A 25340-nucleotide genomic window follows, 5' to 3' on the forward strand; every position below is an offset into this window, starting at 1 on the left:
TTTCTCATCGCGTTTAATGCAAGTAAAAAATTGCTGATGAAAATGATAAAAAAAATCCATGAGATCAATGCGATTTTTGGGAATAGTTTTTTTTTTCATTTTTCTTTTCTTTTTATATGTTCATTTTCTTAATTATTTTTTGCTCTTTAAATTCCTTACTATTTTTTCACTGTTCGATTAGCATTGAAACGTCAAGAAATTCGGCAAAATGCTTTGAAACTTACCAAAAAAAATAATAAAAAAAACAAACAAAAATTTGATTTGCTGCGTGTTGACTTTTTGACTTTGGCTAGCTATGGAGATCAATTGAGTTGCGCCCTCTATAAATTTCCAGTTAAGAGATCATTCAACGCTTGGCTTTGAGTGTTAACCAAAGGTAAACCTGAAAACGTGTCGTGAAACTTTGGACAATTTCAATGGACATTTTGCGCAAATTTCTTGAACAATGTTGCTTAAAAACTAAATTGTGAGACCAATTTGAAGAATGAACAAAATAATCCTCATGAAAATATATCCTGCTTACAGACTACCAAATTTAACTAAAAACATGTGTGCACAATTATAATAAACCATAGACAAAATCATCACAAAAATGGCATATAAACTATATACAAAATTGTTCTTCTTTTTTTTTTTCTTTTTCTTTTTTCTTTTTCTTTTTCTTTTGTGTGGGATTTTTTCTGTGATTTTCATTTATAACAATTAAAGCTAAATACTTTTTATGTTCAAATAATATTTTGTTTAAGATTTTAACTAATTTAAAGCAACATTTAATTAAGTTGTGTAATTTCTACAAATATTTAAGATATATATATATATATTTTCTTGTAATTGAAATTACAATGTGAAGACGTTGAAAATTTGTTGTTTGACAATCAAAAATATAATACAATTTAAATATATTGAAAATATTTTGGAAGCAAGATATTAGATTTTGTTCTTTTTTTTTACAATTAAAATATATTGAAAATATTTTGGAAACAAGATTTTTGTTTTTTTTATCTTTTAAAGTTTTTAGTTTAGTTTTGTTTTTTTTTTTTTTTAGATTTTACGAAATGCAAAGCTAAATGCAAAGTAGCAAGAAATAATCAAACTCAGACATTGAACTGCTGGAAGACCGGCCTACAAAAAGTATCTCAAAAGATGGCAGTTTACAGTTTTACTTGAATTTTACATATAGATTTAATATATATATATAGTATGTGACATTTTCTTATAGAGTTTACAAAAATATGCTCGCGTTTGTTTTTTTGTTTCATCGAAAAAGCGTTACCAAAAAATATGTGTTAAATATTTCTACTCGTATATTTATGTTAGCAAAAATATTTATCATTCATCATTTGTCGTTTTTAGTCTTTAGCCAGTCTACAGATTACAATTGAGCAGTTTGAATTGTTGTTGCATGTTTTGTTTTCTTAAAGGATAGTTTATCATTTGATAGAGAAATATGAATATATGAATACGAATACAAATACAAATACATTTATATTGTTCTTGTGTCCCGTCAACCTCCTTAACTTTATACACACTCAAGACTCGTTTTCCTCTAGATCAGCAAGTTCTTCACTGTATTTATATATATATATATATATGCACACGGGAATAAAATACGTAAGCTGATTTCACTATGGATTAAGTATATATGGTTATTTATGGTTCTTATTCTTCTTGTTGCTGCTGCTGTTTGGCACTCATCGCGCTGCAAAGAAGCCACAGCCCATGGCAAGCACAAAAACGGTGACAACTGTTGGCCATGTGAAGCTTTGCTGTTTCTAAAAGAATTCCAAAAATATATATATATATATTGAGTATATGTTTTTTAAATAATTTCAGGATTTACTAAACATCTAATACTCATCATGTGGCTAACACAATTGTAACGGTAGCAAAGTCCCGAGGGTTACATAAATAACATAACACAGCCACGTGCCCTCTGCTAGTTTGACCGCATTCGCTACCCCGGCCCGCACAGCACACACACACACACACACACACACACACACACAAACACCACACACCGATACGTATATCATGGACCGGAACTTATGTAAGTGACCCAAATGTGGTTAATGGCTGGTCAATATAGTCGGCGTAATTATGTTTCCTAAAGCGCTCAGACTATCATTTAACAATTTCGTTTATCGCATTCAATGGACACATATAAAATCATAATTTATGCCATTTATTTGTAGAGCATTCACGGTTGAATGGCCATTGTGTGTTGCACGTGGTGGCCCGGGCTGATACTTGATAGCCAAATCAGCTCGTGCAGCGCGCAATATTATGCAAATTGTGATTATTATATTTTGGGCATATTTTAATAGAATTTCGGCATTTGTTAAATCAATTGAAAGCACTTTGGCACATGTGTTTGTATTGCGACATAGATATGTATATGAGCATATGCAACAAGCACTTGACTGCTTTTATATATAGATGCAATGGGAAACGGGGCGCCTACGTCAGATTGCAAATATTCTCACGATCTCATTAAAGCGCACTCTTCCGATAAGGCAAATCGCGACAACTTGCGCAGCTTCCCAAGAGTGTTGGCAACGGGCCTCCAGAGTGTCGCAGAGTCTCGATAAGGGGCAATATGCAGGCAATGCAAACAAATGACACGCAACGCAACAAAAGGACAGAATAAAATAATAAATTATAAATAAAATGGTATCAAGTGGGAGCTGCTGCCTATGAGTGTGTGCCTTAAGCCTGTGTCATGCGATTGAATTTCTTGAAGGTTGCAGTTTTTTTTTTCATTTTTTTTAATTGCGCAGGCAAAAAACAACAAAAAGAAATGTAAATAAAAGTGCGCCCAGTTTGTGTCACAATGCAATCTAAAGTACTTATAGACATGCATAGTATACGCATATATATAAACTATATATATTATATACAGGCTGTAATGCACACACTCACACACACACACACACATGTGGCAGCTGACAAAGGCTGACTCTTTGACTGACTAAACTAGTAGTGGCAGCTCCAGGAGGGCGAGGAGGGCACGGGAATGGAAACGGGAACGACACTTGCCTCGATTAACATAAAGCAGCGGTGCCGAAGCCACAGAGGGTGGGAGCAGGCGTTGGGCTGACTTCAGCAGCAGCAGCAGCAGCAGCAGCAGCAGAAAGCAGAAGCAGCGCTGCGCAATTAATTTTTATCACACTTTTAGCATGTGCAAAGTTTTGCCTTATAGAACATTTGAAATATGCACGACTCTTGTGGCTGCAACTCCAGCCCCAACTCCAGTCCCAGCTCCGACTCCGACTCCGCCTCCCTGTGGCAATTTGTCATTGCCTGCGACTATTTTTAGGCGCATGTTTTTGCTAGTTGGGCTTTGAATAATGCTAGCACGTGTGCCATCTGGACTTGCCAGCAGCTGCGACAAGTTAATGAACTCGTATTTGTCCCTAATTTGTGTAATCGGAATCTAAAATTCGTAATGGAATTCCGTTGCTTACCTTCTCCTTGGTCGTTCTTTCGCGCTGTGGGCTGTAGCCGTTCTCGTTGGCATTGTCGCCGCCGCCACAGAGGTGCGTATTGTTGGTGTTGCCCGGATTGCTGGTCTTCTTCTTGCGCGGCGGTATGCGTCCGCTGAACTCCTGCAGCCGTTCGCGTCCGGCCGTAAAATTGTCATAGCGATCGTCAAACTCATCCCAGCTGGTCTCATGATCGCTCTGATACTCGCGCTCATCCTCGCCCGTCGAGGTCAGCCGCTTGCTAAAAAGTAGAGAGAGAGAGCGAGAGAGTGAGAACATTATTATCATTAGAGCGGAGAGAGAGAGAGAGATAGGCTGAGAACATGATTATCATAAATTGTGTGTGCTCTTATCAGTGCATGCATAATTAAGTAAGCGCAATGAAAAAAATTGTGATTAATTTGCAAGGTTTTTTTTTTTCATTTTCATTAATTGAATTTTGCGTTGTTTGTGAGAATCGCTTTTTATAAAGCTTCATATAGACTATTGAACTACACTCAAAAAACATTATTTAAATTTTATAAAATTCGACAAAAAAAAAATGTTTAGCTAAATTTAACAATATTATATAATCTTTGAATTATTGCCCAGCGTAGAGGGTATTAAAAAGTCGGGGCCACAAGTTGTTCTAGTGTTTTTTATATGCATGTAAATTACGGCCTCCAATGAAATTTATATATGCTCCACTTTGCATTGCTTATCAGCGAGCCGCGAAACATGAATGAAATTTGAAATGTTCTTTTGCTTGGCTTCGTTTGGGGAGGCTTGGGTTGGGTTGGGTTGGGTGTAAGTACTTACCGTCTGGCTGCATCCGATTGGCTGCGCTGCAGACGCATCTTGGGACCAGTTGGCGCCAATGGAGTCGATGCCATGGCCGGCCCATAACCGTGCCGGCCAAAAGACGCAACCGATGCAGCCCCCGAGGTCGAGGTGGAGGCATTCGCAGTGTTCGGCGTGGGTGGCGGCGTATAGGTTGCATAGTAGGCGCCAACCGGCAGCGGGTGCCCGTAGGAGGCCGGATGATGTTGCAGCAAGTGTGATGCCTGCGGGTAGCTGTGGCTGTAGTGCATCGGTGGCGCCGACTGCGGCGCCGGCGGTTGCGGTGGCATTGGCTGTGGCGTTGTCGGCGCCGGATATGGCTGCCGGAAGAAGTTCAGCTCCTCCCCGGCGGCAAAGCTGATGCTAGTGCGAGGCGTGCGCGGCGGCACATGAATGCCATGGGCAAAGAATACATCCCCGCCCGTATAGCTGGGCGACTGGGCACTCGAGCACGAGGGGCTGGGCGGTGGCGGATACTGAAAGATTTGCGGCGCTGCAGCGGAGAGAAAGAGCAAGAAAATGCATATAAATAAAATGGCCATTAAGATCGCCAGCAACAATTACAATAATACTATTAATACTATGTAAACAAAGGTGTCGGCGCTGTCATTGGCCCTTCGACTGCGGCTGCGGCTGCGGCTGCGACAATGCAAGGAAGTGTCTAAGGTCGTCGGCCATTGTGCAACTGCCACTGCCACTGCAACTGCAGCTGCGATTGACTGGGCACTTAGCGGCGCTGTCTGCCCATAAAAGCGATTTTAATTACGGCAAGTCCTCACTATATGCCAATCATAAAACCTATCATAAAATCATCAAGTGGCCCACCTTGCCAGCGGCTTCCTTTGTGCAGCGCTTTTAAAGTATCTTAAAAGTTAAAAGTATCTGCCTATAGTATACACGTATCTGATCTTCTTCTGAGGCATATCTCAGCTAAAATGTGTCTTCAAAAGTTGCCAAGTAGCAAGTGCAGCAGCTGCAACATCATTTATGTATGCTAAATAAGTAGCTGTATCTAAGTTCTAGCCGTACAATGTCATTTCATATTGATGCAATATGTATTTGTATATATATTTGTTTTTTTCTTTTTCTGCCATCTCATGCAAATTGAGAACAGAAAAGCGTTGATAGCTAAGCTGATCACTTGATATGCGCATAAATTTAATGTTATTGTTGTTGTTGTTGTTGCCTGGCAGTTTGTCTTGTGCTTGGGGGGGAAACATTTTCATATGATTTCTTAATGTTTATTTACTTAAAAAGCAATTTAATAGCGACATATGATTGATTGTAATGCAAAATTTATACAAATCACCCGACAACGCCGACTGACCGAAACGATAATGTCTCAAGCAGCTAATTGCCCCTAGGGCTAACTTATTTGCGAGTGGTGCTGTGTGGTGCTGTATGGCCAGCATTCGTAACTGGCAAGTTTGGCATGTCAGTCAGTCAATTGGCTTGGCGGGCAGACAGTTTGAAATAGCTTAAGATACATAGATACAGATACGGCCAGAGGCAAGCTCAAATAATGTCATTCAACGTCAACCTGCAGGCCACTAATTTGCAATTGACCCATTAGCCTTGAACTCGAATAGCGTGCAGCGTAGCGCAGCGGGTCGCAGTGAAGCGAATCGAGTGGCTCACAGCTGTTGCAGTTGCTGTTGCAGTTGCCGTTGCAGTTGCATTGCAGTTGCTGCAAAGCAAAACAAAATCTGCGCTTAATTGCAGGCAACTGCACAGCGCCACTCCTTGTGCTCATGCGCGCATTTGTATCTTACAGATACTTTATGCCATTTGAAACTAGTTTGCCTGCCTGCCAGCCAGCTGCCTGAAGCTCCACTGCGGCTCACGTGCGCTGAACGCTCGCGCGCTCCAACGTCGCATTTAACCTTGAAAATCTGCCAGTCCAGCTCAGCTGTAGCCCAAGTCAGCCCAAGTCAGGCATCATTACGGCTCGCATTTGTATCTTGTAGTTAGCTAGCTGCTGGCCAGCTTATATAACTAGCCAGCTCTATGTGTAGAAGTCTGGCTGGGCCATGCTGGTGCCTTTATGATGAGGCGCATTGAAAATGTTACTACTAATTGCAAATTGTGTGGAAAATTATTTGCCAAGTGTTAAAATTGCATTTGCATATGAGTATGTGGGCACAACTGTGTGTGTGCGATTAGGTGTGGTGCAGGTTGATGAGCTTAGGCTGTGATATCGCTTGACTGTGACTGACTGTGACCGAGCTGCATATAAGACAATTATTACGGTATTTATATTTGTAGTTGAAAACCCACCGATAGTGCGACCATTCGATAATAGTCGATAGTTCGATAGTCGATATTGATATATATGGAAAGATATTATTTGTAAAGTTTCTTATCCGAATCTTTTCAACTGCTCAATCTATGCAAAAAGCTGTGCTTAAGCCAATAAGTAATTTTTAAGATAACAAATTCAATAAAAAAACATCGATAATATGTGTGAGTTCTTGATACTTTTTAAATACATTCAAGCTGCATTAAAAACAATTATAATTTTTAAGATCAAGTTGTTCTAGTTATCGATAATATGTACAATTAAGATAGCCTTCGTTAATTTGGAAATTATCATCTAATAATTATTTTAAAAATATTTATGTAAATTTAATTTTAAAATAATTTTTTCTACTAAGAACTATTTATAGTAATTAATGATATATGCAACTACGATTGTCTTCGATGCTTTACGAATATATATTTTATTAAATTTGTTATCAATATTAAAATATGAAATAATTTATAATTATTATTTTGCTGTTGTAAGCAGTAACGATAGTCAGTACACAATATCTTCATGTATCGTATTTATTTAAGTCTACAATGCTACTGAAAGGTTGAACAATAACGACTCGGGATCGCAGTTGGAAAATCAATTTCTTTGTTTGTTTTTCTGTCCCACCTCTAGCGTTTAGGAGTTTTATGGCAGCTTAGCAATTTTTATGATCGCATCTCGGTGCGGGCGCTGCTGCAATTGTTGCAGTTGCAGTAAGTAGTTATTGTTGCTGTTAATGCTGTTAGCTGGTGACGAAACGTGACCAATTGTTAGCTAGCTTTCTGCATTTGTTTGGACGAATGCAAGTATTTTTATGGCCTGGCAATATGGCAAATGTTTAATTGAATCGCGATTATTGCGAGGGACTTGCGGGTGTGTACGGGCCGCATTTGTCGCATCTGTGAGCTGTCTTAGAACAACAATTATGTGTGTAATTTACTTTAATTTTTCATACTCGCCATTGCGCTGCTGCCGACTGCGACAATGTTGCAACTATTGTTGGGGCCGCGGCAGCAGCAGCAGCAGCTGACAAACATCAATCAGGCAAAACACAGCAATAACAAAGCTCAAGTCTAGCTATAAGTTAAACTAAGCAGAACGTTAGAAGCTTAAAGAACAATTTACACGCGGCCCGAGGAAAAACCGAGCAGGCTGGCGGTAAAACGTGAAAAATGCTGAGCGCTCTGTGTGCGTGTGTGTGTGTGTGTTACGCTTTGCTTGCCACAAAAGAACAAATCGTTTGACGACGTACCAAATGCACTCTGTATACCCTAACAATGGATATTATTATTTCACTTCCCATGTAAACATTTTTATCATAAATACATATCTTTTATCACAATTGTTACATCAAATTCTTGTGTAAAAAAAGCATCTGTATTCAAAAATAGTATTTGTTACAATATTTAACGCAAAATGAATTATGTTAAGGATCAGTCAATGCACAACAGGGTATTTAAACGTCGGCTAAGCGAACTGCAGCTGTTCTTTCTATTTAGTTTTGCAGTTTTGCAGTTGATTACATGTCAGCCCAGAGTCGAGACCGTCAGAGCCGCAGCAGCATATACTGCTCATGATGGCCTTGAAGTGTTTGAAAAATAGCAACAATAACAGCAGCAGCAACAACAACTACAAAAACAACAACAACAACTGCAACAACAACATTAACAACTAAATGCGAGTATGAATATCAGGCAACAACTGCGTCGTACCGCAGAAATCGAAATTGAAACGAGTTTCAATGGATCTGGCATCAGGCTAAGTTGGTCACTGGGCCTGAAACCCCGATCGCTGATCAGATGCTAAATGTGTGCCAGTTCAAACTCAAAATATGCAGGTTTATAAACTAGGTTTAAGTACGTGCGAAATCTTAACTCTACTAGAAATTCAATATATTGCATTTTTCAATTTGCGTTAAGGCATAGATACATGCGAACTTTTAATTCTTCTTTATGAAATCAAAGGCAAAGATACTTCTGAAATCATAATTCTTCTTTTTCCACATGCGAAATGCTAGTTCTTCTTCTCGAAATATAAAGTATGCTATTACATCATTAGAGCTTAGACAAAGATACACGTGTAATGTGAATTCTTCCTGTTGTAAGCCACAATATGAATTTGTATAATTCAGGTTAAGCTAAAGATACATGCGAAATGTGAATTCTTTTTCTAAATACCATTTGCAGAAAAACGAAACTTTGTTAACTGTCACTGGAGCACTGACATTTATTAATGATGCCACCAGACGGCAACAACAACAACTGCAACTTCAAGACTGACAGCACAAAGGAATGACTGTGGTATCCAAAAAGGAGCAGCCGCTGCTTGTTGCGTTGCTTAATTCTGCCCGAAAAACCAAAAAAAAAACCAAGAAATTTCAAAAATTGGCATTACAAAATGTTATATTGTATGTTGCCTCGCCTCAGCGCCATGCCACACGCTGCATTGTTGTGTCACACCTGACGCCCACACACACACACACACACACACACACAAACGCACACATGAAACAACACGCAACCAAATCGAGTGGAATTGAATTCGGGCTTTTAAGGCGATTTGCTGGCTGTCACGATGCGACGAGCTACAAATTTGTTGGCTCGTCGATCGTCAGGCTCTTGGCTTTAATTAGGCGAGGCTGCAGCATGAGCTCGCGCTTTGTTTTTGTTTTTATTTCTTTCGATTCAGGGCCAAAGTGTTAACGGTACAATTTGTAATGATCCAACCCAAATTCGAATTCCCCAATGCGGTCAAGTGACTAATTGCCATTTTTTTGTGTGTGTGCTTGTTATTCAGGAAGTCGCCAGTTTGCGAACTTAAAAAGAAATCGCAGTCGACAAAATTGTTGACCAAGTTGTCAACAAGATTCTTGTCTATATATAACAAATGCTCAAAACCATTTTGGTGTTATAAAAAAACGTATTTGAGACGCGGACGAGACAACGAACAATGCAAAGTTGAATGTCAATCAGCAGGTGTCGCCAGGTCGAGCGATCGATCGATCGATTGATTGCCATATTCAACTGTTAATTACCAATTTTGGTAGCGTTAATTAGCCATTTGTGTAATGTGCTTTACCGTTATGAGACGCGCAAATTTGGAAGCTGTTCAAAATGCGGAAATCACCTCAAGAATTTTGATGAAAGTGTGAGTGTGAGTTTGAATGTGAGTCACCCGAAGGAGAAAGTTCTTGAGCAAGATTTTTGCTGGATTAGAAGTAAAAGTTGGCTGATGCATGCAATCTCATATATAGTATATATATATATATCATCAACTGACGAAATATAATTGGAATGTCTGAGCAGAAGGTTCTTGAGCAAAGCGAAGATTGCAGCGTTTTTATGCAAGAGTTGTACTTTATATTTTTATATCTCTTTTAAATATATCACCCAATGCTAAAGCAGCATAATTGTGCCTAATGAATTAAGAACGCGCAGTGAGCGAGGTCAGTTTTAAGCTGCATATATGTTTATATAGTCGCCGCGTCCAGATCGTGTATCTAATGAGGCTGATGAGGCATCTTTTGTTTCCACTCGACTTCAAGCTCAGCTGGCCAAGCCTGAGCGTGCGAACAGCCGCGTAAAATAAACAAACTGTTCATAAAAAAGCAAAAAATAAACACTATATTTTAAAGCTGAGCAATTTTCGCGTTTTTTTTTTACTGATTTATGTGCAAGGTTAGACGGCCGGGCAGCGGCAGTTGCCCGTTGTCAGTTGCGAGTTGCGTGCCTCGCGACGCGTGCCCCAAGTGGCAAGTCGAGTCGAGCGGTTTTTCGAATTGAACTCCGTTGGTAGATCACGTAGCACGCAATCGTGTGCGTTGTATAATTATCTTTTGGCTTAGTTTGATTTAATTGCAGCATTAATTAAACGGGGATTTGGTTCAATGAAATAAACATTTTGCGTACGGAATGCCTTTTGTTTTCTCAATGGAATGAGGCAGTTTCCCCAACTGAGGGACAACCAGAAGCGAAAACTTGTGAATATTACGCATAGCTTTAAATTCTGCAAAGCACGCGACCCGCTCCCCTTCCCCTTCCCCTCCCCACCCAACCCACTATTTCATCTGGAATGGAAATTGCAAGCGCCTGGCATATCAAACAAATGTCTCAAAATAGCTCAAACGCTTATCACAGCGCACAGCCAAGACACAGGCGAAGTCAAATGCCGACGACGAGTTGCTCTTTAGCTATTGTTATGTATACAGCACATGGACTGCGCAATATACCCTGCCTGCTGGCAGTGTGCCTCGTTTACGTAGCACAAACAAAACGCAAGCAAACTGCAAAATGCATGCTCAATATTTTATAAACGACAGACAAATGCAATTTTTCAATTTCTCGAGTTGGGCACACACAAAGCCACGCGACGACACAGCTTAAAGGGCTATAAAAAACTGCCAGAGCCAAAGACGACGCACACACGCACACACACACACACCCGATTTGGCCAAAAGCCATTGATTTTGCTGCAGCAAAAGAAAAGCTGACGCAGAAAACTGCTGTCGTGCGAACCAGCGGAAAATGTCTTTGCATAGTTATTTGGCCAAAAGCTAGCTGTGCAAAACTTGGGCTTTAGAAGGTACAGCTACCACGTACCGATATAAAATATATTGAACAAGTGTTTCTTTTTGGGCTAAGAACAAGGGAACTTTTGAGAATATGTACTTGAGTAAAATGCAAAACTATTTCTGATATCAAAATGTGTTAAACCAAAATCAGAGAGCGTCAAAATTTAAATCTTATTAGATTTTTATTATTTAATTTTATTTCTATTTTTTTTTAATTATCGTTGCTTTTTTTTAATATATTATTTTGTATAAAATATAAATAAATTTAAAAAAATATATTATTTATTTTATTTATTATATTTGTTTTATTTATTTATTTATATTATTTATTTTATTTATGTTATTTATGTTATTTATGTCATTTATTTTATTTACTTTATTTTATGAATCAGCTTTCAGTTATTAAAATATTATTTTATTACTTTTCTTTTTAATGCAAGCAGCTGCAGATTAACTCGAGAAGCAAGACAGCCGCTTAGCATACGGGAAGGTTAAAGTTCAACTTGCAGCGCAGCTTGATGTGAGCGTAGTTGTGATAAAACTCAAAGTAAATCGGAAATGTTTTAAGTGGAAACAAGTAGCTTTTCGAAGATTACATAAAGGCGCACATGATCATGATCACTCGCATACAAAGCGCTGCTGTTCAGCAAACTGATTCATTGGCCCGTGTGGACACGTAATGTGAGAAGCGTCAAGCGGCGGCAGTTGCACAAGTTGTTGGCCCAAGCAGCACAATCAGCTATCAACTTCTTCAATAAACAATCAAATGCGATTAGTAAATGTGCAAGCAAAATGTTAACAACAATTAACGGCGCACATGAAACCCAATGCGCGGGCTTCGCCGTATAGCCGGTCGAGTGGACACTGCGGAGCGTGTGAGTTGGGCGGGGAAGGAGGGAGGCAACCCTTGGACACGCCAACGTCGAGTGGACACCACTCGCAGCCGCTGGCGGATGACGCAGCGAAGACAGCGCGTCTGGTTGAGCCGACAACTTTTGCTGTCGCTGCTGCTGCTTGTTATTATTATTATTGTTGTTGTTGTTGCTGTTGTTGTTGCTCTTCATTTGCAATTTCGTTTCATTTATTAATAAGTTTTTTTTTGTATTGTTGTTATTGTTGCTGCTGTTGTGCTGGTGGCACATAAAACGTGCATTTTGCCGTTTTTTTAATTATTTTAATTGCGTTTCATCTGTTCGAATGCTGCCCAGCGTTTTGCTGTAAAACTCATTTATTGTTTAATTGTAAAATGTTTATTATTTGCGTTGTTAATTGCAGCACATGTGCTGATAGCTTGATCGGCAGGAGGCGAGCTTTAACAACTGCTAAATGCTCCCACAGCATTTGTCTTAATGACAAAGTACGTAGTGCATGCAAATCTAGTCAGAGCTACAAATCTTTGTCTGCCCCTAACTGATAAGATTAACTGCTAAGAAAATGCAGAACAGTGTGCTTGTCAAACTGCTCCATGGGGGCATCTTTGGTGGGCTTAAAGTTGGGCCCCGATTCTGCCCTCCGTTGTATCTGGGTGTCTCTGCGGACGCCTTCGCTTGTTGCCAATTATAACAAGTGGCTTTAGTCTGCTGGCATATCCTGTTCTTAGTTTTCTTCCTTTTGATACATATATCCTTTTCCACTTTGCCTTGAGCGGCTGCCGGGCGCATTTCTTTTGTCTGACGCTCAAGCGCTCGAGCGGCAGGCCCAGCGCCGGCTGTGTCTAGGCTCAATTTCATAACAAAAACTTGAGCACGTTCCTCCACATAGATATAGCCAAGTCGAGACCACTAGCCCAGCCCAGCACAAAGTCTGTTCAGTTCAGTGCAATGCTTCAATGCAAACAATTTAGCACGGCCTCAGACGTGTGAGACTTAATCAAAAGCCAACTAGACACACACAACACACACACACACATGCACACGGGCAAGACCAGACAGTCAGGCACTTGGATACATACTACTACTTAGTGTTAGAGCCTATAGGTAGCTCATTCCTAGTGTCAAGTTTATGCACCTAGCTAACGGTAATTTTTGTTATTTTTATTCATTTTTTTTCTGCTGCTGCTGCTTTCGTGCTTTACTTATTAAGCAAAGTGCCTGGCGGGCATTTAAACTTGAAATGTGAAAAGTTCATTGCGCTGAATGGTGTGAATAATAAACAAAACCCGGGCTGCTTTAAAGATGCATAGTTTTCAAATCAAAAGATAAACATAAAGCAGAGAACCGCAATCTAAGTCGAAAATTAAATACCCTTCACTTTACGAATGATAATTGTTAAGCAAATCTTTTGTTTATAGAACAACTTTCAACTTACGATCGTTCGCATTTATTGCAATAATATGGATATTTATGATCATAGCCTCTACTTCATCATTTAATTACCTTCTCGTAATTGGCTTGTGTTGCATATAAAATAATTTTAAAATTTATAATTGTATATTTAAAGTCGTATACTCTCTGAAAGGGCTTTGGAAATGAGCTACTCTCTGAAAGGGAATTGGAAATGTATTACTCTCTGAAAGGGTATTAGAAATATGCTTCTCTCTGTAACAGTATTATAAATGTGCTACTCTCTGAAAGGGTACTAGAAATGCGATACTCTCTTAAAGGGTATTGGATATTGTGTTACCCGCATTAAACTCAGCCCAAATGTGCAGCACAGCTGGGCTATCATCGCAGACCCTGCAGCTATCATGCCCACAAAAAATATGTCATAAAAAACTTGAGCACCAGAAAATGGGAAGTAGAAATATTATTTTTGTGTATCAGCTAGACCAAGCGGCATGCCACAGCTGAGCAGCTGCGTTGATAGATTTTTCGGTCATCAAAATGTTTATGGCAACTGGCTGCATATAAAAGCATAGCACAAGGATGCACAGAGAGGAGCACAGGGAGGCGGGAGGCGGGGAGGGGAGAGGAGGCTGGCTGGCACCACAGGCAACATCCGCAGTGGAAACGCAATCCTCAAATTGAATGAAGCAATTAATGAAGCAACTGCCGCAGCGACAAGCAACATTTCAGATTTGCATAAAACAGCGGCAAATAAATTCACGGTCAATGTAAAACCAAATCACGAACAACAACAGCAACAAAAGCAAGAAAACAATGCACAAAGTGAAGCCGAGCATTGGCAGCCGCAACTCAAAGCCATGGCTAAAACACACACACACATACACACACATGTACACACACATGCATATACACACGTGTATATGCACATATATAAATCGGAGACTGGCCTGGCAACAGGGCCGAGTAAATTTGCATTTGTTCAGCCGCAAAGTGCAGAAAGGAAATCTAAATGCAGATGATGATGATGATGATGAAGCTGTGATGATGTAGATGATTATGAAGTTGGTGCTGAAGCACACAAGTCGCTGTGTAGGCTGTACAAAATGAGTGAAGCGAGCCTGGCAATGAGATAATAAGCAGCCGCAGCAGCAGAATCAGCTCTCTTTATCTATCAACAGCTAGCTCTCTCTCTCTCTCTCTCTTACCAACCCCCTCTCCCCCCCTCGCGTCATCACTCTCTGCGCAAAATCCAATGCGCCGTCAGCTGTTGCCAGGTCAGCAACAGCAGCAATAGAACAGGAACAGGAAAAGCAACGCCAAAAGGTCGCCATGTTTGCCGCCATTTTTTTTATATGTGCGGCGCTTCGCTGATTTCCGCTAGCTCAACTGCGAAGTTGCTGAGCAAAACAAAATGGTGGAAAATGTCAAGAGCGACAGCGCAGCCAAAGCCGACGGCGACGTCGACAGCGGCAGCAAAAACAACGCCTAGCAGCAACAGCTGTTGGCAACAAGCCGAAAGGAATCGTCGAATGACGCGAATGGCCAGACCAAAAGGGAACTGCCAAAACGGCGTCGCTTTTACCCTGATTGTGCCTCGCTGTAGCGGGGCATTTGGGGGGAGGGGGGGACTATCCGCACTGTCATTGCACCTTTTGTTAGGCCCCAATTTTAAGGGTGGGTTTTTGGAGCCGCTTAAGCAACTTAGGCGCACAGCCGCCCATCAGCCGCAGCAGCAGCAGAGGCAGAAGCAGAGGCAGCACAAAAGGCGCCCAAACGCTGCTGCTGCTGTCGCTGCTGACGAACTTGAAGCTTTTGCGCGGCTTGCGGGGCAGAGAATTGGTACTTTTTATATACACACACATATTTTAGGCTTTGGGGTTGGTAGTTTGATGACTAAGCGTTGCCCCAAACGTGGCGACTGTGGGGACTCTCCCGAGCTGGAGTTGGGTGCGCGTTGAAGATGCTGCGGCAAAAAATGAAAATAAAAAACAAAAAAAAAACGATGTGTGCGAAAGGGTTTCGTCATCAAGCTAAATGCATAACGGCATAGGGTTAGGCTAAGCTCGAGCTTAGCTTAGTGTTGTCAAGTGCCCAAAGCAGTGTTGCCTAGTTGTTCAAATGTGTTACTATTAGATAAATTATGCACTTGAGGCCCAGCGAGTGCAAACAAGGGCTAAGCCAAATTGTGTGCAGGGTTGGCCTTAGCTAAGCTATGTAAATGGAATCTAACTTACTTGGGAAGAGTCTACTATGTATTAGTATTGGCCTGAAATGCCATTTAATAGCAGCTTTAAGGCTTAGCGAAAATGCAATTCGTGTGGCTAAGCGAGTTGCGTCAGCCAAGTGTATGGACTGATAGAAAACGCAAGTGCCTGGATAGCTCGATCAAAAACTCGTAAGCCAAGTCGCATTGCAACACACAGATAGACAGGCTGGCTGGCCCGAGAGGCAGGCCTCCAAGCTACCGCCCCCTCCCCTTGCAGCACCGACGACCAGGGCAATTAGGCAAACGGGTGGCGACTGCCAACGCGTTTTGGACAGGCCAAAAAAATTGCTTTTTGCTGCTATAATCAATATATATGTAAGAGTGCATATCTATTTTATATATATTGTATATTGCAGTTAATAAACAACAGCAAAAATGTGACTCATGACTCGCCCGCCGTTCGAGGTAGGGAGCTCTCGAGGGTTTTGCCTAGCTCGGCCATAAATAATAATCAGCGCGGGGCGTCGCAGCTGAAGCTGAGCTAAGAAAAACACAATTCCAAAAATATATTAAAGAAAAAACCAGCAAACACTGAAAATTGTTTTTCTCGCCATTCTCAATGTCCGGCGTAACAAACCGCAGCTGACAGGCGACGACAAGGGGCCGGGTCCATTACGCAAAAGCCGCGACAACAGAGAGAGAGAGACAGAGAGAGACAGAGAGACCGCAAAAGCCAACATGCAACAATGCTTTGACCGCAGTCAAAGGCTACTTAAACTACCGTTAAGTCAAATGCTTTGTAAACACAGCCGAAACTAGCTGCAACTGCAACTGCAACTGCTGCAACTGCTGCCTGGGCCAGACGTGCGCCTAAGGTCAAATGGCGTTTAATAATTTGGGTTAGTGGCTCGCAGCAACTGGCCGCAGCTAGAAACGTGCCACACACAAGCAGTTACAAAGATACATATCTCATGGATACACAATTCGAATAAGACATTCGACTGCAATCGACGTATCTAACTGGAGCTGGCGCTTTAGTATTTTTGTATTTTTGGCGCGTGCCAATTAAACGTGCCGAGCTCTTTTTTATGGACACTCCAGCAACAGGCAGCACACGCCCACCTTTTGTCTCTTGTATTTTGTTTATTTCGCTTTTTTTTCTAGCACAAGTTTGTGGCTTACCACTTGAAAATCAACTTGGATTTCGTTAAATTGGCAATAGAACTGACTTATCGCGACTGCTTGAGCCTAATCAGGGGCGTGTTCGTTTTTTACCGCCTCTACAGCTGATTCATATATATATAGAGACTATAATTAGTCAGCGCTGCGGTTGGGAACTACTACAAGTTCCATCTAGAACTCCTTTTTAAAGCATTGATTTGGAGATGATCCAATGATTTGCAGATGATCTATTGGGGAATATATGAATAGAAAGAATCTATGATTCAAGAACAAGAAACAAGCCAGGAATTAAGGACATACTCATTTATATTGAATGAATCCATTGGAGAATGAAAACCCAATTAAAGAAAGGATTATGCTGCGGTTTAAAAAAGGGAATTACTTTAAGAACCATGCATATTAGATATTTTAAAGGAATCCCTATTTGAAGCATCGATTTTGAGATGATCCATTGGGGAATACAAATAATATTAAAGAAAGGAAATACTACAACATTCTTAGTAATATTTCTCAAAGGAATCCCTGACTTTTAGATGATTCATATATAATTTCTATCTAATATTGCAATAATGTCCTAAGCATATTATGAAAAGGAACTGAGTCAGCAAAAAGGTTGACAAATAGGCAAATACTATACGTTTTTTATGGGTCTAAAATATAGGATATTTTCTAGTCGGAATTACTTTATAGTATTCACATTTGAGCAGAGCAATGAGTATATCCTAAGTATGTTCTGAAGCTAAGAACTAGCCTAATATCTTAATTTCTTAAAGCAAATTTGTCAAGTCCAACCCTCCCCTCAACCCTAATACAGAATTTGGGGTAACATGATGCCCTACTGAATGTGCTGACCATACGCAAAAAAAAAAAGAAAAACAAAAACAAAACAATCGCGAACGTGGCTAAACAAACTGAGCAGCTACGACAATAGTCGGGGGCATAAAACTTGGAATGAGTCAACAACCTTGAAAAGTGAAACCTACAGAAGGAAATGCAGTCAAGTGGCCAGCGACAGCAACTTGGCTAATTAGAGCTGTAAAAAAAAATAACAAAAAAAAAAAAACTGACCCATTTAGGGAGTCAGTGTATTCAAAGGGTTTGCTAGCCATTAACTTACCCGAGGTATTCGCCTGACCGATGTAATGTCGCTGATGCTGCTGATACCATTCGCAGAGGGCGATTAGCACCTGGTCCGTTTGCATTGGCAGCGGCGACTGCATCGGCGTCTGCGTGGCCGAGGTGGTTGTGTTGGGTGACTGTGAGGCGACGCTGCTGGCGCCATCCGATGCCCCCGACGAGGAGGAGACGCCCGACGATGAGGATGCGCCTGACGAGGAGGATGCCGACGAGGAGGAGGAGACGCCCGAGGTGCCCGATGAGCTCGAGGCAATGTCATCGGTGCCGCCCTCGGGCAGATAAAAGGGCACGGCCATTGTGTATGTGTGTGTGTGTGTGTGTGGGTGGGTGTGCGTGTGTGAATATTTGTGTATGGGCTGGCTAAGTTCGTAAATTTGTTGTGCGGTGCTTCGGCGTTTGATTTGGATTTTCAATTTGGGACTTTTGTCCTGCTCTGACCTGGCTTTTCGTATTGTTCTGCTGTCTCTCAGTGACACTTTTCAGGGCGTGCACTCAATTGATTTTGTATTTCTTGTGCAATATTTTGAACATTAAAAATTGCAGCATTTTAGGTTGTTAAACTTCAGAAATGTTTTGCAGCACAAACACTCAAAGTATTTCAATTCTTTGCTTTGTTTATTTATTTTCATTTGTCGTATCGTAAGATCTTTGTTTAGTATTTATTTTGTACACTTAAGTTTGTTTTAATTTTCTTTTTGTTTTGTTATTTATGTTTAGTTAGTTTTTCGATTTTTTCGCATTTTTCATAAAGCTCGCGCAACTTATTTAAAAACACAAACAATTCTCAAAACTCTCAAGTCGCGTAGAAAGAACACACGAAGCACTTAAAACGTGTCGCAAACTCAAACTGCGATTTGATTTCCACTTGGCTGGGTTTGAGGAGAAAACACGTCTTTACTCGCTTCGCGGCTGAACTGAACTAAACTGAATGCGCTGTGCGGCGCAATGCGAGGCAGCGTATCTGCAAGATACGCGCGTTTAAAAAACGACTCAAATTAAGAGAGCACCGCATCGAGCATGGGAGCAGAGGGAGAGCCTCTGCAGCGGCGGCGTCGCTGCCACACTTCCAGAGTGCAGCCGGACTGCCTAGGCTTTATGCTTATGCACATGCATGTTGCTGCAGGTAGTAGTGAGTAGTTATGGCTGTGGGGACGCAGCGGGGCACCCAGCGTCGACGTCGATGTCGACGTCGACATCAACGACAACGACAACGACAACGACAACGCCAACGCCGCAGCATATACAATGCAAAGAGCGGAGTAAAAAAGAAACAACAAAAACAAAATAAAAATTCAGCGCGAGCGTTACGCTCTTCACTATGAGAGCGAGTGAGTAGGCGGCGTGTCTGTGTCTGCTTGAGCGTGCGTCTGTGTGTGTGTGTGTCTGTTCGTTCGAGTGCGAGTGCGAGTGCGAGGCAGCACAAAGATCTTGTTGAGCAGGTAACTCAGCAACAACAAACAGCGACGCGGCAGAGCAGCGAACGTCGAAGCAAAACAAAAAGTGCGATTGCAGGCACAAAGTCTGCGTCGCTTGTGGTTGTTGTTGTTGGCGTTTTGTCATGGAGCAACAACAAAAAGAAAGGAACACGAAACGAGCGAGAGTAAAGGTTTTGCTCTTAGAAATAAATCGAGTACGCGCTGGCTCGACCGTTAGACATGCTATAAACATAATTTAAATGAATATACCTGGGCACATGTATACATTCCAAATTTCCCTGTTTTTAATTATCCGAAAGATTTGTTGGTCAAATATATGTTTCAATTAGACAAGATTGTATTTCAAGTATCCCAATATGCTGCAAGTACGTGGTATAACGTGTGAGGTTGGAAGCGATTGAGCTCAGTTTACGCGCCAAAAAGTGTAGCAGAGTACGCGAACTGAAAAAGGTAGTAGAAAAAGGTAGTTAAAAGGCAGTTCAACTTGGCAATAATATTTTGGCCTGACGAACTTACAGTATATGTACATATGCAGGCATAGGTTTTATTTTATGTTAATATAGTTATTTCTTGATATGTTTCTTTATTGACCTATTGACCTAACTTAATGTACATATTCTCAGATCAGTGGAATATATCGACTATTATTCCTAGTTCTTAAGCCCCATTTGCTCTATACTGTCACAATCTGAACAATTTCACCATATCCTTAAAGCGCTCCAAACCTGTTTCATTGAGCCACAATCGTAACCTTCCATAACAGGCTCTCAAATTATGCTAAATCATTCTCTCTGCGCTCTTACATTTTTGTTGCGCGCGCGAAACTTCATGCGAAAGAAAATACAAAATAATACGAAATGGGTTTTATTTAGCTAAGGTTCTAATAATTCTAATAATAATAATTCTGCACATGAATGTTATAAGTTCATATGTACATATGTATATGTACATATGTATTTTAAATAATATATAATAACTTTCTTTGTTCGAAACTTGTGTTTTTTTTTTATTGCGGATAAATATCTTTATATTGATACATACATATGTATGTATTTATGCACATGTCTGTGTTATGTATAGATAGATCTGTTAAAGAACTCGATCTAACAGTTATATGCTGTATATCTAAAATAATTCGTCTAATCTTGACTTAACTGAAATTCACAGCGAAAAGTCATGCGACAAAGTTTCTACAACTTTTTCTACTGCACAACTTGGAGAAGGTCGGTAAAGAAAATGCCGATAAAGCCGTAACAACAGATAAAGATAAGAGACACACATAACGTATCGCGTGATGCAAGGATTGCCCAATATGATGAAATTCAAAAAAAACATGAACATGAATGCGCATGCAACAAGCGAAGAGGTTCAAAGAGGACGAGAAGAGGAGAGGGCAGCAGCACACAGAAAAAGGGGCTCGCTTTTTGTACTCTATGCCAAAGTGAGTGGGGTATATTAGTTATACGCCATGTTCGTCTAGCAGTCCTTCTGCCCTGCTGTCCTTATGTCCGGGTGCTGCAGCAGCTAGCGATTGGGCGTGGCAAATCGGAAACGCCGCATCAATTTGACAGTTAACGCCTTTAAAGCTGTTATTGAACTGATAACGAGTATTGTGCAGTCGGCTACACCCGACTGTAACATTCCTACTTGTTATAATTTATACTCTGCCTCGTTTTGCTTTAGTTTGATTTGTTTTTTTTTTTTCGTTTGGTTTTTGCTGGCTTTATCACAAAGCTTTTTCATTAGGGATTCCAATTACTTGACTACGATTCTTGGCGGGGGGAGTTGTATCGGTGTATGGCCTGGAGAACTGGTGTTACATATATGTATGTATATGTATGTATGTATGGGCCGGGTCTGTTGTTGCAGCTGCCTGTTGATTTCTTTTGTTTTTGCAATGAAACTGATTAAGCGTAATGTGAGAGCAATGCGGTCGCAAATTGCCTCAGAGATTTACGTTTTTTTCCCACTAAATTATTATTATTTTTATTTCATGCGCATGTATGTTTTTTTTTTTTTTTTTTTTTAATAGGGGGGAAAGCATTTAAAGCCGAAAAGTGTGGGACTTTCACCCACTAAAACCACCACCTACTCTCCGTTTCCCTTTCGCGGAACGACCGCTAAGTATTACCTCACGAGGGGGAGATGGCATGAAAGCCTCTTCTAGGATCTTATCTAGAGTTAGAACTTGAATTGCGCTGTCTTTCATGCGCATGTATGTATATGTATGCATGTGTGTACATGTATGTAGGGTTACCCTGTAGCTCTTTTGGTGTCAAGCGGCAAGCCTATACGAACGATCTGATGCATCACCGTTCGAATTGATAAGGGCATTTGACAAAGACAGGTACAGGTAGGACTATGTGGCAGGATTTAGTCGAATAACTTTATAATATTTACATACACATGTGCATATGTATGTACATATTACCAAAATACATGTATAAGTATATGTACATACATATGTCAGTATGTAGATAGTACATAATGGACAAAATAGTATTCAGATATTTGAAGCTATGTACGTACATATGTATGTACTATGTACAAATGTAAGTTCTTATTCACAACTGGCTTAGAGACAATGTAATGAATCCATCGGATTAAAAGATACAAATGTCTGTATGTGCATGCATATACAGTGACAACTCTTTTCCCGCTCAAGAGGATTGTTGTCAATCCTATAGAGGGGCAATAGGTATAGCCTGATAGTATGTCAGAAAATGTCCGCTCAAGAGGGGTGTTCGCTTGACAGGAGTGTTCGTTAGGAGAGTTTTCACTGTAAGCAAGCTGAAAAAATGACGACACAATCCTTTATGCTCTAAATATGCAACACTTTGTATGTACATCAATTATGTATGGATATCAATTATGATGAACAGTAATAATAAAATAATAATGTCAAAAATAAATTTAAATCACTTTTTAAGGCTCACATGATAAAATGAAAGCAAATAATAATAACATATACATACGCATGTATGCATGTATGCATGTATGCATGTATGCATGTATGCATGCATGCATGTGTGTATATAAACGATGTATACAAATTAAAAGACTTCCCCGTTGACATTTCTGGGTCAGCGACCCAAAGAGTTAAACGAGGCGGCCGCAGTAAACAGAGTAACTGAGTGAACCGGGGGGCAGGCAGCGGGTAGAAGGGGATCGAGGAGTATGCGAAGTAGTGTCCAATGCCCAACCCAAGTTTATGGCAGTTGTTGCTGCTGCAGTTGTTGTTGTTGTTTTTATTGAATATGATTATGTGGCACGCTGCAAAAGCGAGCGTAAATTATTTATTACACAATTTCGCAACAACAACAATAACGACAACAACGAACAGCAGCAACAACAATGAAAACAAATAAATTTTTGCATTTGGCAGCAGCCACGCAAAATGTGACGAAAACGCCGCTGCCCGCTTCAATAAAAATAAATAATAATTCATATTTACTATAAGTAGCAGCAGCAGCAGCAGCAGCGGCGGCAGCAGCAACAACAACAAGAACCAATTAGGCGTTGCCGCTGCTGTGGCTAAACAACTGTAAATTGTGCGCCTGCTGCAGAAAAGCCTGCGCAGCGGCTGCGCAGTCGCAATGCAAACGGAGAACAAACGCAGTAGAGTGAAACGGGGGACAGCAGCGCGGGGGCTGGGCATGACAAAGATGCGAGCTGAGCTGTCTGTTCGACACAAATTACCGTTAAATTAAGAGCTCGCCTTCAGTCACTTAAACACGCTAGAGTGAGAAAGAGAGAGAGAGAGAGAGAGAGAGAGAGAGAGAGAGAGAGAGAGGGGGGATAGGCTGGATTATAGCAGAGCTTATGTCATTGGGGCAGTAGTATTGAATAATCGCAGGGCAATCAACAGCTCAGTTTGTTATCGATAAAATGCTATCGCCATGAAACTCTGCTGACAAACTTTGGCCATAAAAATAAATATTACACTTTCTATGGCCTCCCTGCTGCCATTTTTACCCCGCAACTTGATGACCTGCTCTTGATAAGAGCAGGCTGCAGCAGCAGTTGCCCTCGCCCAAGCCAATTGCAGCAACAAACTCAAATGAAGCGCAAGCGGCAAAAGTTGCCTTCAGTCGAACTCGGTGGGCTCTGCCTAGGGCAAGGGGCCAAGGGCTAAGGGCCAGGCGGCAGCCAGGCATCAAGTCAGCCAACATGAAGAGAGGCAGCAGCACGCGACCACAGCGTCACATGTGCCGCAGTCTTGCACAGCCCAGCCCCCAATGTTGCTGCCCCCTTCACCACACATTGCGCCCCCTTGGCCCAACGCCCTATCTAGGGACACGGGCAGCACTCTGGCATTGGCGAGGCAGCTGCGAAAACGCCAAGAACGTTGACTTTGTGGAAAGCGCAAAAGAAGTCAGCAATAAAAGCAACACGAGGCGATATAGAAAAGGCATAAGACGATGATGATGATGATGATGAAGATGATGAAGATAATGATAGAAGTAATGATGATGAAGAGGCTGATGATGATGATGATGATAATTACGAAATGAGTTGGAATAAAAGGAAGGGAACGCGCAGGCTTATGCAACTCGATGCTCTGTGTACTTAGAGCAGGGCGCAGTGGGTGGTTGGGCGGGGGCAACCGCAGTCTGCACATACAGTTATCTACTGGACCGTTGACAATTGCTAATAGTGGTTGGGGTTGCCACACCTTTTCGTTTTGATTTTTCACAGTCATAACTAACGACAAAACATTCAATCGTATCCCGATCTGGCAACGACAAAAGCTGAGTGTCAGCCCTCGCCTGGCTGCCGCGTGGCACTGCCCTGCCACAACAGAGCTGAGCAGAGCTGAGCAGAGCAGAGCACATCAGAAAATCCGCATCCACATCCACATCCACGTCCACATCCACATCAACTGGGTCACTGACCTATCAAGTGCAAGACCTATTGAGCAGCACGCCAGGCAAATGGGAGAGCCCAGAGAGCTGGCGAGAGGGTTGTGTGCCGGCTGTGGCAAATGTGGCAGCAAATGTTGCCGAGGGGCAGCGCCACAGAAAAACTCGGGAAAAACGCTGAAAAAATGCTCCTCTCCAATACATAAAAACGAAAGCGCAGGCGAAACAAAAAATTAAAATAAACGAAGGGGGCGCCCGTTGCCGTTGCCGTTGCAGTTGCAGTTGCCGTTTGCTGCTGCGGAGAGTTTAGCCCAGCGAAAAGTGTTGCCAGCCGAGCGAAGGGTTCGTTGGCGGCATAGAGGAGTGGCGGGGTTGGGGCTAGGCAACCATGGGCTGTGGAGGCGTATGGGCGCACACTTTAGGTGTCAAAGCGTGCGAATGCGAAGGGGCCAGCGAACAGCTCAAGATTTTAATGTATGTGCGCGCCTCTCTCTCTCTATGTGTGTGTGTGTGTGTGTGTGTGTGTGTTGAGAATAAATGTGGCAATTTTATTTACATTTGCCCAGCGCCTTTTGACTTTGGCAGGTTGCCCAATGCTGCAGGGTCAGGTCACATCAAAAGTAGGCCCCTGAATTAGGGTAATTCTTTATTTTTACTAACTTTGCAACAAGCTGGCAACGGGTCGCTTCAAAGTTAGTTAGCTTTTATATATTTCTTGAGCTTTTTGCAGCCACTTTGCTGTAGCACCGACAGGGGACAAGTCCACAAAAAAGGGTTCACCAGTAAATGGGCTCAACTTCTACAAGAGAAAGAAAGAAATGAGCTACAATCGAAGCTTAGAGATTACCAGGGGATGTTAAGATACAACGCACATCATCTAAACTAACTTAAAATATATATTATAAATATACAAATATTTTTAAAATTTGTAATTACCCATACTTCCGCATACACTGGCACGATTATTTACTGGGTTTTATTAAGTGGGTGGGTGGCAGACTTTCCCTGAAAAAAAGAAGAAAGTAATTAGAGTTCGAGCAAGACCAAGTATAGTGTGAGAGATAGACT

At 41.3% G+C, this 25340-nt stretch overlaps 1 protein-coding gene across 1 annotated transcript; it reads right to left on the reverse strand.

Moving 5' to 3' along the window:
* Positions 1 to 1032: 1032 nt before the first annotated feature.
* Positions 1033 to 18642, reverse strand: LOC115769741 (cell death protein hid). The gene is made up of 4 exons (XM_030714684.1): positions 17955 to 18642; positions 4281 to 4794; positions 3465 to 3723; positions 1033 to 1772 (listed from the first exon to the last, which is right to left on the reverse strand). The coding sequence occupies exons 1-4, from the start codon at positions 18268 to 18270 to the stop codon at positions 1692 to 1694; spliced, it is 1170 nt and encodes a 389-aa protein (XP_030570544.1). The 5' UTR covers positions 18271 to 18642; the 3' UTR covers positions 1033 to 1691.
* Between the last annotated feature and the right edge of the window lie 6698 nt (positions 18643 to 25340).

This window comes from Drosophila novamexicana, unplaced genomic scaffold (genome assembly GCF_003285875.2).
Source record: "Drosophila novamexicana strain 15010-1031.04,08,12 unplaced genomic scaffold, DnovRS2.1 tig00000009-arrow-pilon, whole genome shotgun sequence".
Classification (NCBI taxonomy): domain Eukaryota; kingdom Metazoa; phylum Arthropoda; class Insecta; order Diptera; family Drosophilidae; genus Drosophila; species Drosophila novamexicana.